This window comes from Antedon bifida, chromosome 11, assembly GCF_963402885.1.
Source record: "Antedon bifida chromosome 11, ecAntBifi1.1, whole genome shotgun sequence".
Taxonomy (NCBI): domain Eukaryota; kingdom Metazoa; phylum Echinodermata; class Crinoidea; order Comatulida; family Antedonidae; genus Antedon; species Antedon bifida.
The window spans coordinates 485,432-506,709 of NC_136236.1; the positions used below are offsets into that span (position 1 = coordinate 485,432).

General features: G+C 33.1%; 2 protein-coding genes across 3 annotated transcripts; both read right to left on the reverse strand.

The window, feature by feature from the left end:
- Window positions 1–81: 81 nt before the first annotated feature.
- Window positions 82–13,684, reverse strand: LOC144855639 (TBC1 domain family member 30-like). 2 transcript variants are annotated; one of them, XM_078713549.1, is made up of 13 exons: window positions 13,013–13,684; window positions 12,255–12,419; window positions 12,002–12,063; window positions 10,002–10,193; window positions 7,993–8,178; window positions 7,665–7,833; window positions 6,751–6,919; window positions 6,427–6,532; window positions 5,903–6,152; window positions 5,264–5,491; window positions 4,257–4,308; window positions 2,268–2,347; window positions 82–1,905 (listed from the first exon to the last, which is right to left on the reverse strand). In XM_078713549.1, the coding sequence occupies exons 1-13, from the start codon at window positions 13,587–13,589 to the stop codon at window positions 617–619; spliced, it is 3,525 nt and encodes a 1,174-aa protein (XP_078569675.1). In that variant the 5' UTR covers window positions 13,590–13,684; the 3' UTR covers window positions 82–616. The 2 variants fall into 2 exon arrangements, with proteins under 2 accessions (XP_078569675.1, XP_078569676.1); XM_078713550.1 differs by lacking the exon at window positions 4,257–4,308 and having other exon boundaries at window positions 2,268–2,351.
- A 151-nt stretch (window positions 13,685–13,835) lies between these two features.
- LOC144855646 (protein-serine O-palmitoleoyltransferase porcupine-like) lies at window positions 13,836–20,475 on the reverse strand. Its single transcript, XM_078713558.1, has 13 exons — window positions 20,417–20,475; window positions 19,836–20,093; window positions 19,117–19,315; window positions 18,589–18,632; window positions 18,072–18,253; window positions 17,434–17,540; window positions 16,677–16,802; window positions 16,462–16,562; window positions 16,090–16,166; window positions 15,775–15,838; window positions 15,361–15,443; window positions 14,869–14,976; window positions 13,836–14,505 (listed from the first exon to the last, which is right to left on the reverse strand). Exons 2-13 carry the CDS (start codon window positions 20,086–20,088, stop codon window positions 14,404–14,406), a joined length of 1,446 nt encoding a protein of 481 aa, XP_078569684.1. The 5' UTR covers window positions 20,089–20,093; window positions 20,417–20,475; the 3' UTR covers window positions 13,836–14,403.
- Between the last annotated feature and the right edge of the window lie 803 nt (window positions 20,476–21,278).

Below are 21,278 nucleotides of genomic sequence, written 5' to 3' on the forward strand. Positions count from 1 at the left end.
ATCCCATAATTCTTGGAGGTAATGTCTGGGACCATCAGGAAACAAGCATTCAATTCATTGCACAAAAATGGAATGATTATGGAATAGTAAAATAATTAACACCTTAAATAGATTAAAATATAAATTCAATAATTTAAATTGCTTTTGAATAAAACGTAATAAAAATGAAAAAAAAAATAGTTCATTCATAGACATCTAAAATTATTTAATTAAAGTATAATTATTTTTTTTTAAAAGTCTTTCATAAATAAATATTTATCTTAATAATCCCTATGTATGTAATGTATTAGAAGAACAAAAACTATTTTAGAAGGCCAATAAAAATTTATATTATCCCACATAAAATAAATACAGTAATTGCTTTTATAATTTAAATCTATTCAAATATAATTAACCTTCGAATGTAGATAAAAATTAGAAGAAGGTTTCATGATCGAACTTAAGTTTGGAATGCGTCTCAGTTTGAGGCCTCCTCACGTTTTAAGTTTGGAATGCGTCTCAGTTTGAGGCCTCCTCACGTTTTAAGTTTGGAATGCGTCTCAGTTTGAGGCCTCCTCACGTTTTAAGTTTGGAATACCTCTGAGTTTGAGGCCTCCTCACGTTTTATTGCCAACACTTAACTTTTTGATCCTACAATGTGTCTTAAGTGCGCGTTCAACTCTCGCGATAAACACTTATTTACTTGAGATTTTTTTGGTGCATTTTTGTCATGAACAGGAGGGTACAACCCAACTTTTAAGCCATTTTTAGTTCTTTGGACATCATGTTTAGTTTTTCTTGTTGGAAACGGATAAAATTCTGGAGACTTTTGGACAAAAGGGTCGCCGTCTAAACTATCACCACTATGACTGCTACAGTTTGAGGAGGATCTTGGACGCATGCGATGCGACTTATGCGCCTGAGGTGTGTCAACGAGTTGAGGCTGGAAACCCATTGTAGAAACATTAAAAGTACTCCCATCTGGCGTTACAGGTGTAGTAGGACGATCAAGACTACTTGTCCGTGATAATGGCGGTTTACTTGTCACTTTTGCTTCATACAAACTACTGGCAGTTGCCAGGTTACCAGCAGTTGCCAGGTTACTGGGAGTTGTCTGGTTACCGGCAGTTTCCAGGTTACAGGCAGTTGCCAGGTTACGATGTTTTGATTCTATGTTACAGTTGTTCATATTGTGATTTGTATCTAACTTAGTTTTTGATTTTTCATTAGAATTATTCAAACTAGTGTCTTTCTCAATAGCAGACATTGTATTTTGCTGTTCAGAATTCATTGCGCTTTCTTCGCATTTACTTTCACTATCTATTTTCTTGGAATCTTCTACACAATTATTTTCTGTTTCTTTATCATTCACTTTCTCTTCGTCCTTGTTTTCATACTTTTCTTTCTGTTTCATCTCTTCGTTTTCATCTCCATTTTCTTCAGATGTTTTAATCTCATTCTTATTTTCCACGGACACACCATCAGGACTGTTTTCGTCTTCATTTTTCTCACCACTTTCAAACCCAAAATCAATCAACCACTCTGTGACCTGGTCACAAACAGACTCCTCTTCTGTGCTGCTCCTCAGAACCTCTCCAATAATCTCCTCTGCTTCTGCCATCATCGTCTCCGTGCTCAGGTCAGAGTTCATGGACGTGTTACAATCTAACGACGATCCTGACGTGGTGATTGACAACCTATCGTCATCATTCAAAGAGGTCAGTGTACTGCCGCTACCGAAATCTTGACCCGAGGACTGCTGTGAAAGACTGCCAGTACTTCTGCCTCTGCCTAGTCTTCTATCCAGACCCTTGAATGTTTTTACCTTTCTTGCTGGATGATGTAGGCTACTCATTACTTCATCTATATCAACAACGGGAGATATATGTGGTCCAACTGTAACTTTGATGTTTTTAGCTCCCAGACCTATAGAAAAAAAAAAGTGTAAAAGGATATCCAAAATAAATTTGTTCGTGTTATATATTAATTAACCATTCATTTAAAAATAAATGTAAATGGGAATAACCTGTGACTTGCAGCCTACTGGGCTGAACTGCACACAGGTGTGGACAACACATACCACACCTTTCCTAAGGGTCTCTTCATGTCGAGTGCTGCCACTAAACGGCGCCCGTTCGTCTGTCCACAACGATCGTGGCTGAATGGACCAGTACACCGGGGTAACCCCTACTCTTCCGAAAGATGTACTGGGTTCTTTAAAGTGCACACGAGCCAGATGTGCACACTGGACCTCCAGTTTTAAGTCCTTATCCGAGAAGACTTCTTACCTTGATTATCAACAAACAGGTGATTCATTGCGGCTGGAGACTCAATCTTAGCCGTCAGGCCTCTCTTGGAACCAAAATTTCTACCTGTTAACATATAATGTATTGATATAATTTTACTCTCCAGAAAATGATATTCATAAATACAAGTATCTTAGGCCTGGGATGTAAATAGGCCATCAATAACTAGGCTCTGGGCTATTAACAGTCGATATACACTTTATATAGAGTTGATATAGATGACAGTTTAAGTGGAACTTAGGGCTAAGTAGACAACCAGGAACAAACTAAGGTGAAGATTTGTGCATTGGTGGTATCAAATTATGCCATATTAAGATCCCATCAAACTTGAATAAAAAGACGTTATAAAACAAAGCATTTCGTTTCAGAGATGTTAACAGCTGTATTTGTTTTATGTTATACTGTAACCAGGGAGGAGAGGAGTTATTATTTATGTATCTAATTAAAACTCCATGGTTATAATAGTAAAACTAATATAATAAGCACTGTATACTATTTACGCTTTTAGGAGTCTACAACAACTTTGATTGTCAAATAACTAATTTACACACATGACAAAATAATTAACAAAACAATATATTCAGTATACATATGCTAAAACATATAAAACTATGTACTGTATAGTGAACATACTGTACAGTATACAAATAACTAAACTAATAACTAATTATTACAAAGAATTTGTATTTTAGTTCTAGTTTCAATTATATATGTTTCAATATAATAATCTTTAGAGATATATTGTCCCCCTAAAATTGTCTGTCAGACAATGGTTTTTGGTTAACATTAACTGTTTCTTTTGTATTTTTATAGGTCAAATAATTATTTTGTTGTTTTTTTTTTTACATAAGTGAATAACATTATTAAAACTGCAAAAATGACCTATTAAAAGTCTGATTGTATTAATCTTCATTTTTCATGTTTTTGGGGAAAATACATCTTTATTATAACACTAATTACTACCTGTAACTATATGCCTTCAATGAAACACTCCATTTTATTCAGAAGAAAAATTAAGTTTAAATTCTTTAAATGGAGGGAAGCGTGTAAACAAATATTACTAAACTATAAAATAACACAACAACAACAATAACACAACAACAACAATAACACAACAACAATAACACAACAACAATAACACAACAACAACAATAACACAACAACAACAATAACACAACAACAACAATAACACAACAACAACAATAACACAAATTAGGAAAATCAAATATAATTTAAAAAACAAATTATTAAAAACCAGCAAAATCTAAATGAATTAAAACTAGTACCACTTACAAACCTCTCTTTTATATTTAGTTATTTACAAAGATTCTGTATCCCTTTATAAAACGGTTCTCAAGAATGAGACTCCACATTTATTGAGTTTCTTGGAACCCTACAGCAGAACTATATTTACCACACCTGTGGCTGTATTCATCAATCACACATAAGTCAGATATTTAGGAGAATTAGTTAGTGTTTTACTTAGCCCAAGTGTGATTGGTAAATACGTCCACTGTTCTTTAGGACCCCAAATGTGTCATATAACCTTGTAAAATATAACTTATAATAAATGAGAGATTTGATTACACCATTATATAAATATTATACTCAACTATAATAAGTGAGAACATGCACAGTTGACTGGTTATACCATATAACATGATGATCCACTAAAAGCTATCAAATCAATAAGCTTAATTGGTGGAGTATTGTAATGAACTCAACTGGAAAAATCACAATTGGTTGTCATTCAGACAAAAAAAATTAAAAGCGTTCAGACTAAATTTTGTTTTTCTGACCGAGATTGAACTCCCATTAAAAAAAAAATTATAATTGATGATTTGTCTTCTACAAATAAACTTTATTAAATAAATATTTTTTGAAATTTTATAAGCAAAATGTGTTTCTTCCATTCCAAACATAAATTTTAGTGGATCTAGTTTAGTAACCAGCCTACTTTTAAAACGCAACCTACCGTCCGATTTGTCAACCACAGTAACGTGGCGTTCTTCTGACGCATCAGCTACATAAATGATTAAAAGCACCACCAAAAGAAAGCAAAGTGAAGAAAAAAGAAAAATGTGACCATAACCAGCCCAAAAATGATGGAATGATCAATAAAAGGTGATAAGAAAGGTGATGAGAAAGTGATGCAATATTAGAACACACAAATGGTTGATAAAATGTTGTTGTTGACTGATAACAAAGAAAAGATTAAACACATCACATAATGATAATTAAAGATGATAATTTTGATAGTGTTGTGATTATAATTTATTTACAATACATACAGTACAGTGATAATTTTGATACTATGCAGTTTGGTATCTGCTATAATCAATAGACCAAAATAAAAGTATATTTTTGGTAGTTGATGTGAAAATAAACTAAATAGTGACATATCAAACAATTTACACAGATACTTTCTACTAAAGATATATTTGAATATCTTAATTTGTTTGGATTTTCACAAAAGTTTTCCCACAAAAATATAAATGGTAGGACTAAATAAAACATGCAAAATTTAAAAATATAATTATAATATAATAATGACCTTGAAAAAACTTAAATTCATTAAAATAAGGTCAATTTGTGACTAGACCTATAAACGGTAGTTAATCTGACCCTATCACAAAAAAAAGAAAAGGGTAAAAATTTAGTTTTCAATCATTAAGTGGTGGAATGTGTACCGACACCAAAGAAGTACCACCCACTCAAATCTGGTATAACTCTTAAGCACTGTCTACACTATCAAACTTTATGTGACAAAAAAATGTGATGTGCCCATATATGGACATGATGATGTCATATCACCACCATATTTGGACATATCACTACCATATTTGGGCACCACACTTTTTTCGTCAAACTAGGTTGATAGTGTAGACAAAGCTTTAAAAAGCTAATCTAATATTCTCAAAATGAAAAATGTATAATTAAAAGGAAAAAGTAGGTAAGTGGTTAAGTGTTGGCCTCACCTCGTTGCTGTGTATTGAGCCTAGAGCCAGGGCCATAGATAACATGTGCTTGTTGTTGTCTCCTTTGTATACGTCCATACTGTCTTTTCAATGCTTGTATGTCAACGGTCATTCTCTCCAACATGGCTACTGAGAACTGGTTAGTCTGGTACTCGCTGTTGGCGCCAAACGCACCAGGACTCGCGCGAGTTATATCGTTGCTGTCGGCTGACTGGTTTACATTTTCACCTTAAAAATATTAGAAATTAAAGGATTCTTTGTCATCACTTTACTTAAATTGTTGAAACAACATTTCATTATCCTTTACTTTAATTCATTTTCTAAGTTCTAACTAAGTTCTTGGTTCACTTAAACTTAAAAATAAAGTTTAGTCTCAAATCAGGAAGTATAATTTAACATTGATTCTGTTGATTATGATACAAGGATATACAAAATACACTTAATGTTCAATAGTATATGTCTATTGAACATCATGTGACCCACAATCCTCCAATCAAATGACAACTTACCCTGCTCAATGCTATACTTGGGAGGTGTAATGGGCACTGGAAAGATACTTAAAAATACTATTGCAGTTCAATAGTATTTGTCTATTGAACATCATGTGATCCACAATCCTCCAATCAAATGACAACTTACCCTGCTCAATGCTATACTTGGGAGGTGTAATGGGTACTGGAAAGATACTGGTAAAACATGTTATATTAATGTCCTCCTCGTCCTTGTCAGCCTCTTCATCACTGTGTGACGTAGGCTTGCCTTTCTCTTTCTCATCTTCTGATGACTTAGCTAGCGAACCCACAGGTGAGAAAGGCGTAATGCTGAACATGTACTTCTCTCGTATCTCACTCAGGTGGGGAAAAGGAAATGGAGCTATTGAATATATTGTCTACAAAAAAAAAGAAAATATGTCAAAATTAATTTGTATGTATATGTCGGTGGTTGTTCTACCTAGTGCTATCATGGAGGAAAACAATTTTTTTTTGTTCTATGGTTCTATTCAGCACACCCAATAGCTTAAACTCACTAATTCTAAGATAAGAAATAAACTTGTATGGGGCTTAGGTGATGGCGCTGTTTTTGGTACGAGACAAATCCTGAGGATTCTGGGATTGTTAAGCATACCAAGCAACAGTTGCACTAAGTGTTGTTCTTAAACTTACTTGGATGAGATCATCAGCATTGATGTAGTGTTCATGTAACATCTTTTGTGACATCATCCCCATTGTTGTGTAGAATTCATCTGCTGTACTGTTCTCTTCAATTTGTCTACAAATAATTGAAAAATATAATAATAATAAAAAGAAACCTATAATACGCTACATTAACATGTATAATAATGTAATAATGTTAGCTGTTTTTTTTTAAATGACAAACTTTTTTTTCGTGGAACGTTTATGTCTGTTTTCTTTATGTTCATGTAATGTATTATGAAAGCTATACATACAAAAATGTATAACAAAAACATAGAAAGAACAAAAACTTACGGTCCTAATTTAGCCCAAATGGCAAGGGCAACACGCAGAAGCACCTCGGACCCTTCTAGGAAGATACAGTCCCAGATTCTAAGCACAAGGGACTGAGGTAGACAAGTTGCAAACAACGTCAGGAACCACTGCATTGTGAAGACATTAGTTAAAGGAGGCTCATAACAACCTGTATAGAAATGAAAGGAATGTTATTCTGATCTATAACTAAATAAATTCCTGTCATTTGATTGGACGATTGTAGGTCACATGGTGTGCAATAGAACATACTATTGCACGATCGTGAAATTTATATGTACTATTAATAGACCAATAATAAATTCATTTAAAATTTATCTACAATATGTGTATATTTTCTTAAAAGCTTGAAACCAGATATGTGCTTATAAAGTAATGATACGTCAATTGTCCTTAAATGTAACAAATACCAGTAACTTAGATGATTCTTAGACATTCAAGTACTACAAGTTCATTCTTAAGTGCACACAAGAGATGAGTCTACCGTTAACATTCTAAGAAATAGTCTTGGAAATTAAAAATAAGAACAGTCTAACAAATCTAAATGGTAAGCCATTATTTATAATGCTGTAAATGTTCAAAATTCACATACATGCATTTTCGCTTGTGTAAATTATGATTACATTGTAGTAACTCCAGTCAAATTTTGTTTAGTTACCTACGACAAGGAGGTTATGTTTTCATGTGTGTGTGTGTGTTACCTTCTATATTTGTTAGTTAGCAGGATTTCTCAAAAAGTCATTTCCCGATTTTCCTAAGATTTTAAAGGATGGTTTCATAGCTGTATGGGAACATGTGATTACATTTTCATATGCCTAGGTGAAGGTTTGCGCTCTCTGTGTACCCTTCTAGTTTTGTCTTCTTTTTGTTTGTTAGAATTCTTTTGTAATACTTACCAGTTGCCGGGTCATGATCAGCTTTCTGTAGTTGGTCCAAATGACGAGAAAGCTCTGGCAGTTTGAAACGAAGCAGTTCGCGGAAAACCGCCATGTCAACGGACAGCGCCCTCAAGTTATTTGCGAAATAACTATCTGGTAACACATGGTCTATCAGAAAAATCATAACCTAAAAAAACAACAACAATGTGATTACCTTTGTTCACAAAGACCAGTCTGTGATTCCAGAATAGATAAATTAAAACCTAAAATTTAGAAGCAGAAAGTACTGAAAACTAAGAATAAAAAATTCTAACATCAGTTTAAAATTTGTTGATGATTAACTTACTTTTAGTGCATCATCTTCAGCCCGGTCAACGACCCCTAGTATCAAAGCAGCTATAACATTAAAGCCTTGGCAGTACCCAACAGACTTGTTCCAACGTGCATAGGCCAACAATACGCGCTTTAACACCACTCTGTCTTCCTCTGCTTCCTGGCCACAGAACCCACTGCAGCCAGTCCTATGAAGATCCTGCAAATACATCAAATAAACTATCAATAAAATGACAAAGGATACTGTATATATCCTCTGGTATAGTCTCACCCCACCAGAACACAAAATTGGGCAGACTTTGAGGGTGGGACTATACCAGAGGAAACCCTGGTTCACTCAAAAAAGATTGGTAAGCATTTCTTGTAAAAGAACTCATCTGAACTGGATAGAGGGAGGCCTACATCAAGACCAAAAATCAATACTGGGACTATATGTGGGGATGGGGTGGGATTAGACCAGAAGTGGTATTAAACTATTATACCAGAGGATATACGGTAATCTAGGCTCCGTGGGAATACACTCACTATACAGGTTAGTTACTATCTTACAACAATTCAATAAAAAACAAAAGGTTGCTAAAAGTTCACCTTTAAATTGTACAAACAAAACCAATCAGAGCACATTTATTATTTACTTATCACATCCTGTTTGTGGGAACTATTGTAAGGTATTGACAGAACATTCTAATCCATTTGTGAGAGCTTAGCTCTGAGATTAAAAGTACACCTAATAAGTACACAGTGTACTAGCAGATAATAATCTAATATAATGATAACAATAATAATAATGAAAGAAATACAACAATGAGTCTGGGAAAAATTTGTCAGTGGTGGTCACCTGACGTATGATTTGTCTGATGATTATAATGGACAAATTTCAAGTGCCGTTGAAAATTTTGAAATATTTCATAGAATAATTCATCATTGTAGTAAAACAATATGCAGTGCTTTAGTAAAAATGCCAATATAAATAATACAGTCCAGTAGGCTTAACTATTGAGACAAGTTAACTCTAATAATCAGAGATATTCTTATTCTATAATTCAACATAGTCTGGTCAGTAAACACAATAAAGTACTTATGTCAATCCATAGGTCAAAGTGTGACCTTCCAATAATCCTATATTATGACTTGAGAACACCACTTATTTAGAATTAAATTTAAGTATAAAAGAAGTCAATTTATTTCTTCAGTAAAATATATAATTGTTGTGCCCGTGGACCATAAAAAAGTCTAACCTTACTAAAATAATCAGCGTCACTGCTGTATATAACAATATAGTTAATAAACTGCAAAAATATATAATAAAAATAATAATTGAACTTTTGAGAATTTCTAAGTCAATCTACTTAAGTCTAATTCCTGGTACTTGTGGCATTCATATCAATGGTTCATAGACGTCAGGTTAATTGTATTCTGTTCTACTTAATATTCACTAACAATGAGTTTTACAGTGTTTTCATAACTCTAAAGCTCTGTCTACACTTTCAAACTAGCTTTAAAAAAAATTGTGATTTGCCCAAAAAACATTTTTGGATAGTGTAGACAGATCTTAAAGCTCTCTGTCTACACTATCAAACTTTATGTAACAAAAAAATTTGATGTGCCCATATATGGACATGATGATGTCACATCACTACCATATTTGGGCACATCATACTTATTTTGTCAAACTTGTTTGATAGTGTAGACAGAGCTTTAGGATATAAATTTAATATAGTTTTAAAATATCACTGCAACACATTTTTAATTGCTTTAATAATATAGTACCTTGCTGTGAGTGGGTGTATTCAATTCAAGTTCACATTTATTTAGCAAAAGCATGGATCTTAAGCTTTGTCTACACTATCAAACTAGTTTGACAAAACAAGTGTAATAATATGGTAGTGATATGACCAAATATGGTAGTGATATGACATCATCATGTCCATATTATGGGCACATCACATTTTTTTGCCGCATAAATTTGATACAGTGCTTTACAGAAGCAAAAATCGCTTTCTGTGTTCAATAAAATGTTACCTTAACAATCTGCACGCCAAGAGTATCGTCGTCAGGGTTACTGTGGTCGTTGAATGCGAATCTTACAGTCTTTTTCCAATCAATCTTGAGATGGCTGATGTGTCTATCTGCTAGGCTTAGCCACACTTCCTTACGGATGTTGTGAGGAATGCCGTTGGGAAGACGTGAAACAGCTCTCAGGGCGTCATACCACTATAAAGATATTAACATGTTAATATAAATAATACATGTATTGTATGTCAGTATTGTATCTCCCAATACAATAATACCAAGTATACATTCTATTCTAATACTGTACATATTGTTATTGTGTGAATGAATTATGAATATATGAAATAAACAGTAAGATGAATTATTAAAAACCAGAATTTTTAAGAAACCAGAATTGTAGGTGTCCGCTGCTCTCCTATTCTGGAATATCATCAAATAACATTTACAATATTGCGGTTTGCTTTAATCATAGCAAAACATGGTTAATTTTTAATGCTAATTCTCACTTGAGCGATAACTATTGACGTACGGCCATTTTGTTTACGCCTTAACGGGCAGACACATAAAAACTTGTCACCTGTTATTGTAAACAGGTTACTATCTGTATATTAATATTTACTAGTATGTGTAAAACAAAGCCCTGTCCTTGACTGCGACTGGATTGATGTGGTCACATGGTTCTTTTAATCTGATTTGTAATCCACTTGTAGTACAGTGTTGGGAACTGATTTGTTGGTACGCAATTTATTATAGGATTTTATTACTTGCCAAAAAATCAATTTGTTCTAGGACTGTAACAGGTACATACAGTAGCTACAGTTCAGTATGTATTAATGGTTTCTGGTAAATAGTATACAGAAAATATGACAAAAATGATGACAATCAGGCGCGGATTTAGGCGGGGGCTAAAATTTAACAGCCATGTCTTTTTTAATAAAATAATGACTGTTTTTATTTTTCTGCAAACTGACGGATCGTTTTTATCATTTATGAAATATTTAGCCTCCCCTAATCTATAACGCTAGATCCACGCCCGACAATGATATGACATGATTTGAAACCTTCTAGTAGGTACAATACACAGTCATTTTTACTCGTTACCTCGCACTATTAAAAAATATTCTCTGATTAATCATTAAATAACTAATTGCAGCTAATTACAAATATCCAATGCAAATAAGGTGTTCTCCTTAAATACAATTGTACATATGGGAATACTCAAGTAGATTTCTACTTAGGGACTCTAGGCTGTTTTTGCTGGTTGGTTGATATAATAATGGTAAACTTTGATCAAATAATATGGTAGATTGTTAATGTTTGTTTTTACTAAAAACATGATACTTTATATTCTCTAATAAGGAAAATGAACAATTTACACAATTAAAAAATGGATGCATACAGTATACACAGATAGATTAACAGTTACATAAGAAGTGATTATCAGATTTTAAAATTATAATTCAAATATTTTGCAAAGGCATTCATTACTTTTATTCTAACAGCAGATGGTAATCAAAATAATATCCTTATGTTGTGTTTATTATTCAATGACTCAAATCACATAATAGATTAAATCTACTCACATCACTATAACTACACAACAACATGCATTACTGACATATTACATAATGACAAGATGTTTCTAGACTGAAATACTATGAAAAAAACAATATAAAATACAACTCAATATTCATCGATCTATTGACCTCAAATTAAAGTTGACATTAAAACTACTTTAATGGATTGAATTGATCATTTTTAAAAATTATTAAAATAGTTCAAGTCATCCAACAAATGAACTAACCAAAGGCAGTTAATTATTAGATGAATATTATTACTTCTAAAGTTCTGTCTACACTATCAAACTTATGTGACAAAAAAATGTGATGTGCCCATGGACATGATGATATCACTACTACCATATTTGGGCACAAACTAGTTTGATAGTGTAGACAGAGCTTTAACTAAGCTAATATTAAAAAATTATCTTTGTTTGTTGTTATACATACCTGTCTGAATGCTCTCTTTCCAGATCTTGGTCTGATACTGAAGCGAATCCGTGTGTCAACTCCTGCGAAGTTAAAATGAAATTAATGCTTATAATTTAGTGTCTACTTATTTTTATATACTTAAGGTATTAAAAATAATCTTTATTATTATGTTATTAGTGCATATTCGGAAAATTATAAACGTAATTAGATCTCAAGTAACGTTTTTGACAAAAAAAAACAAATTGACATTTGCTTTTTTTTTAAAACTTACTTCGTTTTTGTGACACGGCTTGAAGGATAGCCGTTATGACATCCTGGTTCTTTGTTAACTTAGCTAGGTTTTTATCCCTTCGTTTTAATTGTTTTATTAATCGACCTGACATGACCCCAACTCTGTTTTTTAACTGCTGCAGCATCTCACGAAGCTCATCTACATCTGAAAATTAAAATAATTAAATTTTGAAAATGTAAATATTTACAGAAGTTGAAGCAAACAAGATAAATTAATTTACCAATAATTCTTAAAATAATAAAATCGAATAAGTCGGCACAATTGAATTCGTTAAATCATGGATTGTTTGTAGAAAGTTAAGATGGAAAATGTATTCAATTCATACTTTGACAAAAAAAAAAAAAATAAGGATAAAAATATATTTTACAATAATTATGCACTTGTCAATTGTATGACCCACTATACGACCCCCGGGAGAGGTGCGTCATTTGTCCGATGTGTGTCATACCTTATGAATACCATGACGCACCCATGCGTCAATAATGTGACTTACTTTAGGTGACCATGACGTACCCATTTTGACGCACTGTGACCATGTTTTTTATGGTATTTTAGGTGGTAAAGTGACGGACATTGACACACCATTGGTCATTGATTTGACGTACCATCTAGGTTTTTTGACGCACCCCTGCGTCAGTAATTATTTGTAAATGACGCACCCATGACGCACTTCTCCCGGGGGTCATATAGTGGGTCATACAATTGACAAGTGCATTATATTCGTATTTTAAAATTACCTTTGTTAGCAAGAGCAGCTCGGCTTAACCGAGGTGTACTGCTACCAAACCCATCGCCTCTACTACTATGGTATGCACCCTCTGATGTACTTGAATATTCAGTATATCCATCACTATCAACTGTATATTTTGACGGCTGACACCGATCATAAATTTCAGACAACAAATCATCAACAATTGAAGATTCTTTACGAATTTTACTAAATCTATTTTCTCTAACTATAGATGATAAATGTTCATCAAAAGAAGAATCTTCTTCATCAATTTCATCGGTAATTTCATCAAAAATACTGTCATCATCATCAAGATCTAGAACCACCATTTGGCTGGCATCTGCACTGTGTAGAAAAGGGGTTGCGACTGGTCTGTTTGCTTCTAAACTTTGATGATGATGAGGTGGCCTAGCGCGCAAGTCGTTCGCTCCAAAATGATTGGGCGTTGAAGTATTACGAGTCCATTCTGATTTATTAAAATTCCTTTCTGAACCGAAAGGTGTTTTTATGTAATCTTCGTCTTCTAATTCTGAGCTTTCTTCTGGTGAAAATTCATCCAAACTCCTACGCCTAAGATTTGCCATCTTTTGCCATGTTGGCCACCCGACAGTCAGCTGCAGAGATACCGTCTGTTATGATTCGTGAAATCGACCGATTCCTGACGTAAAGAGGGCGTTTTTAGTAAACATTTACGTCATCACAGAAGTTCAACAGAGGGCAGCAGACATTAATATCATAAGAAATAATCAAATATTTTGGCACAGAAATTATTTATTGAAAGTTCCCAACCACCAAAAAATAGCAATTTAAAAAAATATATTCAAATAAAAATTTATTTAAAAACATATCATAAAAAATGTTCAGAATCCATTTTTGGATGTCCATATGATTTTGTAAAATAAAAAATTATTTTGATAGTCCAAACTAAAAACTAAGTAAATCAAAAAAGTAAGTCAGTATAGTATCAACCTCCACCAGCAGAACACGACAAATTCTTGAAAGACTATCAGATTTATAAAAAGAAAACGTTGTTTAAAAAAAGCGACAATTTTTACACTTTTATACAGAGGAATTCTGTATGCTAATTCACGTGAATAAATAAACAGTTTGGTCTCGTACATAAACAATACTTTATACGTATTATACAAAACTTTAAACAAATACATTTTTTTCATAAAATATATCTATTATTTATAAGGCACATTTTTTTTTATTAAACCATGTATATTTTTCAGTCAAGGCAAATGAAATTAGCAACACAATTGACAAGACAGGCAAGCTAACACAACTGCTTTGAAACCAATGTTAACTATAATATGAACACTGTTTCTTCTTCTTTGCAACATATTTATTCCTTCTTGTCATTTTTTCTTCTTTTTGACGTAAATTCATTCATCTTCATTTTATCAACCAGTAGAAAATATAAGTTGCTATGGCAACATAGTGACTAGCAAAACCCAATTCTGACCATTTATCAAGGGTGTGGCTCATGTCGTATCCCTACAAGAAAACAAGTCACATGAGTATAATACAGTAACTGCACATTGAAAGGCAAATAAACTTATAGATAAAATAAATATATTTTTTTTAAATACATCTGTACTGTTTCAAACCTCCATGTTTAAGTATAGAGGCTTATTTTAAGTAAGAACGGTCCTAATATTTAGTACGTTAGGAATCATGTACTAATTAATTTCCTGCAGTTACTGCAGTAACTGCATTTTTACTTTTTATGAAGAAGTCACTGCAATAAGCAGTACAGTGTGTTTATAAAAAAAAATGATTAAATTATTGATTAAGCAGGTTTTAAAGAGAAATCTAGTTACTGCAGTAAGTGCAGTAAAATAAACTCTAATTTCTCACCTCTTCCTCTTTCTCAGGATCACTGTCGAACATAACACCAAGATAAGCAAGATGAAACATAGCGAGGGCGCCAAACAGTATATTTATTAATATGACAAATACATTTGACTGCAAAAAGAAATAATACATTTACTTATTACAATACTATCAAACTAGTGCCCAAATATGGTAGTGATATGATTAAATATGGTAGTGATATGACATCATCATGTCCATATATGCGTACATCACATTTTTTGTCACATAAAGTTTGATAGTGTAGACAGAGCTTTATTCTTTTAATGTTACTTTATAAGCTTAAATCAATATATTGTATATATATTTTTTTTTATATCTATGGTTTTCTGCTAGAAACTTCTAACATTTTATATTGATTTTCTTTATATATTTTTAATCTACTCACAATTCAATTTTTATTGCAAAGAGTACAAAATAAAAAGCCATAATAAAAAATATTGCAACAAAAAAATCCATAAATGTCACCATACTTACAGAAGGATATTTGTGTTCACATTTCTTACACCGTTTCGCTTGAATACACGCACTGTAGATCTCAGATAATCTTTTCCTAAAAACTGTACACAACAAAACGTATTATTAGTGAGTTTAAACTGACTGTAAAAAGTGGTAGGAGAGAGAAAGGTGTAGCGTTGCTCATACTAAAACAAAACATATTATACATTTTATTATGCTGTCGGAAGTTTGGCAACATTATTCACAACATCACCTTAAACACTTCAGTGTCAATCAAGGACTTACAAAAGTTAGAAAAGCTCTCGAAAAAATCCGTAAAAGCAGCAGCTGATATAAAAGTACCATATTATGTTTATATTATCTCCTTATAATGTAGTTTAGTTGTTACATAACTCAAAGATCTTATTAAAAAAATACAAAACCAAATCTTACCATACTCAATGTAGGTATAGAGTCCTAATGAAAGCAATACAGCAGCAAGTTGAAAGTTAAGACCCTGATAGAAAAAGAAAATAATTGATTTATCAGACTAGATATCAGATTGAGCTAAAGATTGCTTCAATTATTCATTCATTTCTTTATTTCTGATAGTACACCCATATACAAATCATACAAAAAAAAAACCAAAAAGAGAAACATTTATATAACTGTAATCTAAGATTTCACCATTCTTATTAAACTTATTAATTATTTTTATTTATTAATATTATTAGTCTTTTAACACTAAATCTACAAATAATAACATACATGTAATAGAGAGCTGGCGGCATAGGTCATTAGAATTGCTGTAAAGTTACCAAACTGTTTCGTAGTTTTAAAAACATCTGAAATAATAACAACAAGTATTTTATACAGTACCATATATTTGATAAAACACAATAAAGATTTTGGAATTTGTATCAGAGAGATAATCTTAAGTCGTACAATCGAACAAATAGCCAGGAGCTCCGGGGCCCTGAGCAGTGCCCAGAGGAAAAAACAGGCATTAAAATATGTAGAAAACGGCTTAGGGTTCCTAAACCAGCGGCCTCAGGTCTCTACATTACACTGTAGATGGGTTTTATTGATCACCTTAGAATCAGCGTTAAGTCAGTCTTAACTCTGAGCATAGATACTTACACGTCTTAAGCCATGTGTGCATTGGTAAGTTCCAATTGGTAACTACTTCTACAAGTGATCTAGGAATCTCTACCAACGATGGCTTACTAACGGGATAATCCCTACAAAACAAAACAACCTGTTCAATACTCTCATTCATTATCAGTTTGAAAGGCAAAAACACAAAGACCACTGGGCCGTACTTAAAGCTTGTAAGTTGGTTCTAAAACACTTACCAAGTTGTTGAATCGCTACTTGACTTGTAACCAAGCCCAGATGCTATGCAAGTTAACGAAGACAAATAACTGATGAAGTAATGACTAAAACGGAATGATAACGCATCACGATATGCATGCAACCATCTACGGAAAAAAAAACAACTATCAATAAATAATATTGTACAATATGGGTTGAAGGTTTACTTGGGGAGTATATATCAAACAGGTCTAAGTAGAAGACAATTAATGTATGTGTGTCTTGTGTTTGACAGAATGGTTAGGATTTTTTAGTTTCTTTCTAATTGAGAATTAGGACTGGTAAAGCTCTATCTACACTATCAAACTAGTTTGACAAAACAAGTGTGATGTGCCCAAATATGGTAGTCATATGCTTAAATATGGTAGTGATATGACATCATCATGTCCATATATGGGCATATTTTTTTGTTACATAAAGTTTGATAGTGTAGACAGAGCTTAAGAATTCATGTGTGTTATTGTATAGACTGAATTCAATGGTTAAGATTTAAATTGTTCAGTTCCTTCAGTTAGTTACAGCTACTAAACATGTGGCAACAAACTTAAGATGGGAAGTAAGAATAAGGAGCTTTTAATTTGAGATGACCTATGACATATGCATTGATGTGTCATTGTCTGGACCTAGAAAAAGCATTGAAGCTGTTGAGAAATAGAGAATGTCCCAACTTCTCTGCATGGCTGTCGGTCATTCTAATCAAAAGCTACATAAGTAAGTTCTTAGTGACAACTAACTAACCTGTAATCGTAGGTGAGAAACATAGTGGTAGCTATACACGTTGATATGAGTAAACACACCATTGCTTTCACACAGGTGACGAACATACTTCTGACCCAATTAAAATTCTACAAAAAGACAAACATAAATTGATGTTAGTACCAACAACTGGCATAATGAATTGAAAATGATTAATAAAGATTATGATGATATCGATAAAGATTATGATAATGACAAAGATTATGATGATATCGATAAAGATTATGATATCGATAAAGATTATGATGATATTGATAAAGATTATGATAATATCGATAAAGATTATGATGATATCGATAAAGATTATGATAATATCGATAAAGATTATGATGATATCGATAAAGATTATGATGATATTGATAAAGATTATGGTGATATTGATAAAGATTATGATGATATCGATAAAGATTATGGTGATATTGATAAAGATTATGATATCGATAAAGATTATGATGATATCGATAAAGATTATGATAAGTTTGCGGTACACCACATATATTTAGTTCTGAAAACTGAGTTTTTCGACGTTTCGATCAATACACTTTGATTGTCTTCAGGAGTGAGAATCTCCTCTCGTCGCCATGCAAACATTCAAACAATAGATGATAATGATAACTTACAACTATTGGAATGTTTGTAAGTTTGCAATACGTTGAATAACTCATCCAGGGTCCGTAAATGACGGTGCCTGGGAAGAACACGTAGCCATAGAACTGGACAATGTCCGGCATCTCCTTGACCACACCATGATCACAATCAAACGCCAATGATATTAGTTTCATTACAAGCACCATTTGAACACCTACAAATTAAAATCATGGCAATACACAAAATTACTTCTTAAAACATTTATTTATTTTTATTATTTTTATTTATTTAAAACATATTTATACAGGATAAAAACACATTAGTTGTAGCACCTGTTTTAAATATGGTCCTAAATAAAAGGTTAAAAACTAAAGCTCTCACTACACTATCAAACTTCATGTGACAAAAAAAGTGATGTGCCCATATGGACACGATGATGTGATATCACTACCATATTTGGGTATATCACTACCATATTTGGGCACATCACACTAGTTTGATAGAGCTTTAGAGGATAAGCACTAAGTTCAATAAAGTGCAATACTATACCTCTGATTCTATGCCATTCTGCTGGTTCTGCTATGAAGAATTCCCTTAAAAAACAAGTAAAACATGTTGCAATCTAAATGTGTTTGTATGATGTTTATACAAAGTTTGCAAAAATTCCTTTTTGTTATGTACTGTAGAGAGTGGCACTGTAGCTTGGGTAGTAATCATGCTTGCCTCCCAATCCCAGAGTCTTGGTTCAAATCTGACTGGATTTGTTTCATGGAATGAAAAATGCTTTTAACTAATATACTTTGTTATTTACTGTATAGAGTATATGCATGCAACTAAGTGTGTATGTTGCTTGGTTTAATCAAGGCGGAGAATATGTACATAGTACTGTTGGTATTTTTCACAGCCAGACACAAGATCTAAGGACTGTTACGAGTTCCTATCTTGGCAAGGTGAGTTCAGTGTCCTGTTGTTAGATTGCCTCGGTTTAATGTAAAGGTTTGTCATCTTTCATGTGCTCACACTAAAAATATTAGGCTAGTTCATTTTCAGTCAGTACAGTAATTTAAAGATTCTTACCAAAAGATTAGGTAGCTAACGAGACCTACACCAACATAGGCACCTTTTTGTTTGATATCAAGGAGTGATGTGATCAGAAGAAGAGTGTAACCTAATACAGACAGATAGATTATGTGTAGTATTAAGTTCTCAAAAACCATGGCAACGCTTGTAAATCCAACTGCTATGGACAAAATGTGAACGACGACGGACGGCATACCTGCAGGAAAAAAGAACAAAAATGTTGAATTAATGATGAATTTTATTTTCATTGTGACATTCTCAACCTTAATTTATTTCCTTTATAATAGGGTTTATTCATCATGCAAACCTTTAAACTTGGATTTACTTTCGCTATAAAATATAAAAGATATACTGTGACCATGCACTTTTAATTTTTTGTTTGTACAGTTCATGGTATGTTTATTGGACATTAAATTTTAAGGTTAAGGCTTGGTTCCCACTAGAGACACAACGCAGGGATGCAAGTCACAAATTAGTCAAACTGTTGCTTGTCATTGGTAATCAATGTCTTGCATTGCGTCTTTAGTGCAACCGAGCTTTAAAGCTCTGTCTACACTATCAAACTTTATATGACAAAAAATGTGATGTGCCCATATATGGACATGATGATGTCATATCACTACCATATTGGCCATATCACTACCAGATTTTGGCACATCACACTTTTTTTGTAAATCTAGTTTGATAGTGTAGACAGAGCTTAACAGGAAGCTTACCAACTTGAGCTACGATATTAATACTAATACAAAAGAATACAAGGTGTGAAAGCATGGCTGCTCCTTGCTGTAACGTTGGTATCATGCACTCGGTGACAAGTTCTGTGTACGTCGGTGGCTCCATCCTTTGATTACCATAATCTGCATAGTCGCCATAGTCACCGTAATCTCCCCCCATACCTCCCATCATATTGTACAAATCATCGGGGTAATCGCCTTCATCCGGATAATCTCCATAATCCATCATGTCCATATTGTCTAATCATAAAAAAGAAATTGTTAAAAAAATGTTTAGTTCAGTAGTAGTGTTTAGTCTTCAGAAATTCTCCTCATTCAAAAATCAGAGCTAGGCCCAACTACCACTACACACTACTGCGGTAGAAATGGACTGTGCAGTGTCAGTGTAGGAATTTTACTGTGTGGTGCTCGCTTACACTAAATTCCCACACTCTGTGCTAGCCTAGCCCTAACTATAGTTAACTGAAGGATCTTCTAGCATATAGTTGTGTGGCGAATATAATAAAATTAACAGAATCATATACAGCAATTTAAATTCCATTTTAAAAAGCTTAGAAAATTACCTTTTAAGTGTAGAAATGATGCTCGCGTGGCACACAAGGTTGTTGCTTCTCTGAGCCCTTTCACGGTTCAATGATCCTAATATTTACCAAAAGGTCACGGTTGGTTGGTTCTTGGTTGTTGGTGATTGATCGATAATCGATTGTCGATAAGTTCATTCGACATTCTCTCTCTCATGTTTCTGAGTATATCGAATGATTAATGAATTGTATTTGACTTAGTTCATTATAAATTATAACTTAAAATTGGAGAGGAATAATATTTGTTTTGGTATTTGCCGCCGGTCCATGCAACGGAGGAGAGGACAATCCTCCCTATCACGATCTTTGGCTGAACAGGCACCGGCGCGCGCGTAGCACATAATTGATTGCTATGGTACGCGTTTCCGAAACGCATTTCCGGTACGCGCATTCTGTGGTTTCATTGCGTTTTACGGTTTTTGCAACACAAAAAGTAATGGAAAGACTCATCCGTTACACATCATAGTAGACAGTAGACATGTACTTCATTGAATGAGTCGGATTACTACTATTTTGATATCTATGCAAAACATTCTAATTTATACTTCGCTGGATTAACCCCCTCTATGCTGTCTGAATACAATCATAACATTATGTTCCATCATCCGAAAGCTTATAAATGGAAACATATTGTTAATTTAAGTCTCAATCTATTTGTTAACAGTATCGTGGAATAATTATAAATTACTCAATTGTAATGAAATTATATTTGCGCGGGAGAAAGTGTCAGTGGTTCAAATTACCGTCGTCTGCTCGCATATTATTACATAGTTAGGCTATATCATTCTTACGAGTTTTTAATTAATTAATCCTGATTTTTAGACGTTATCTCAGTGACTGGCGC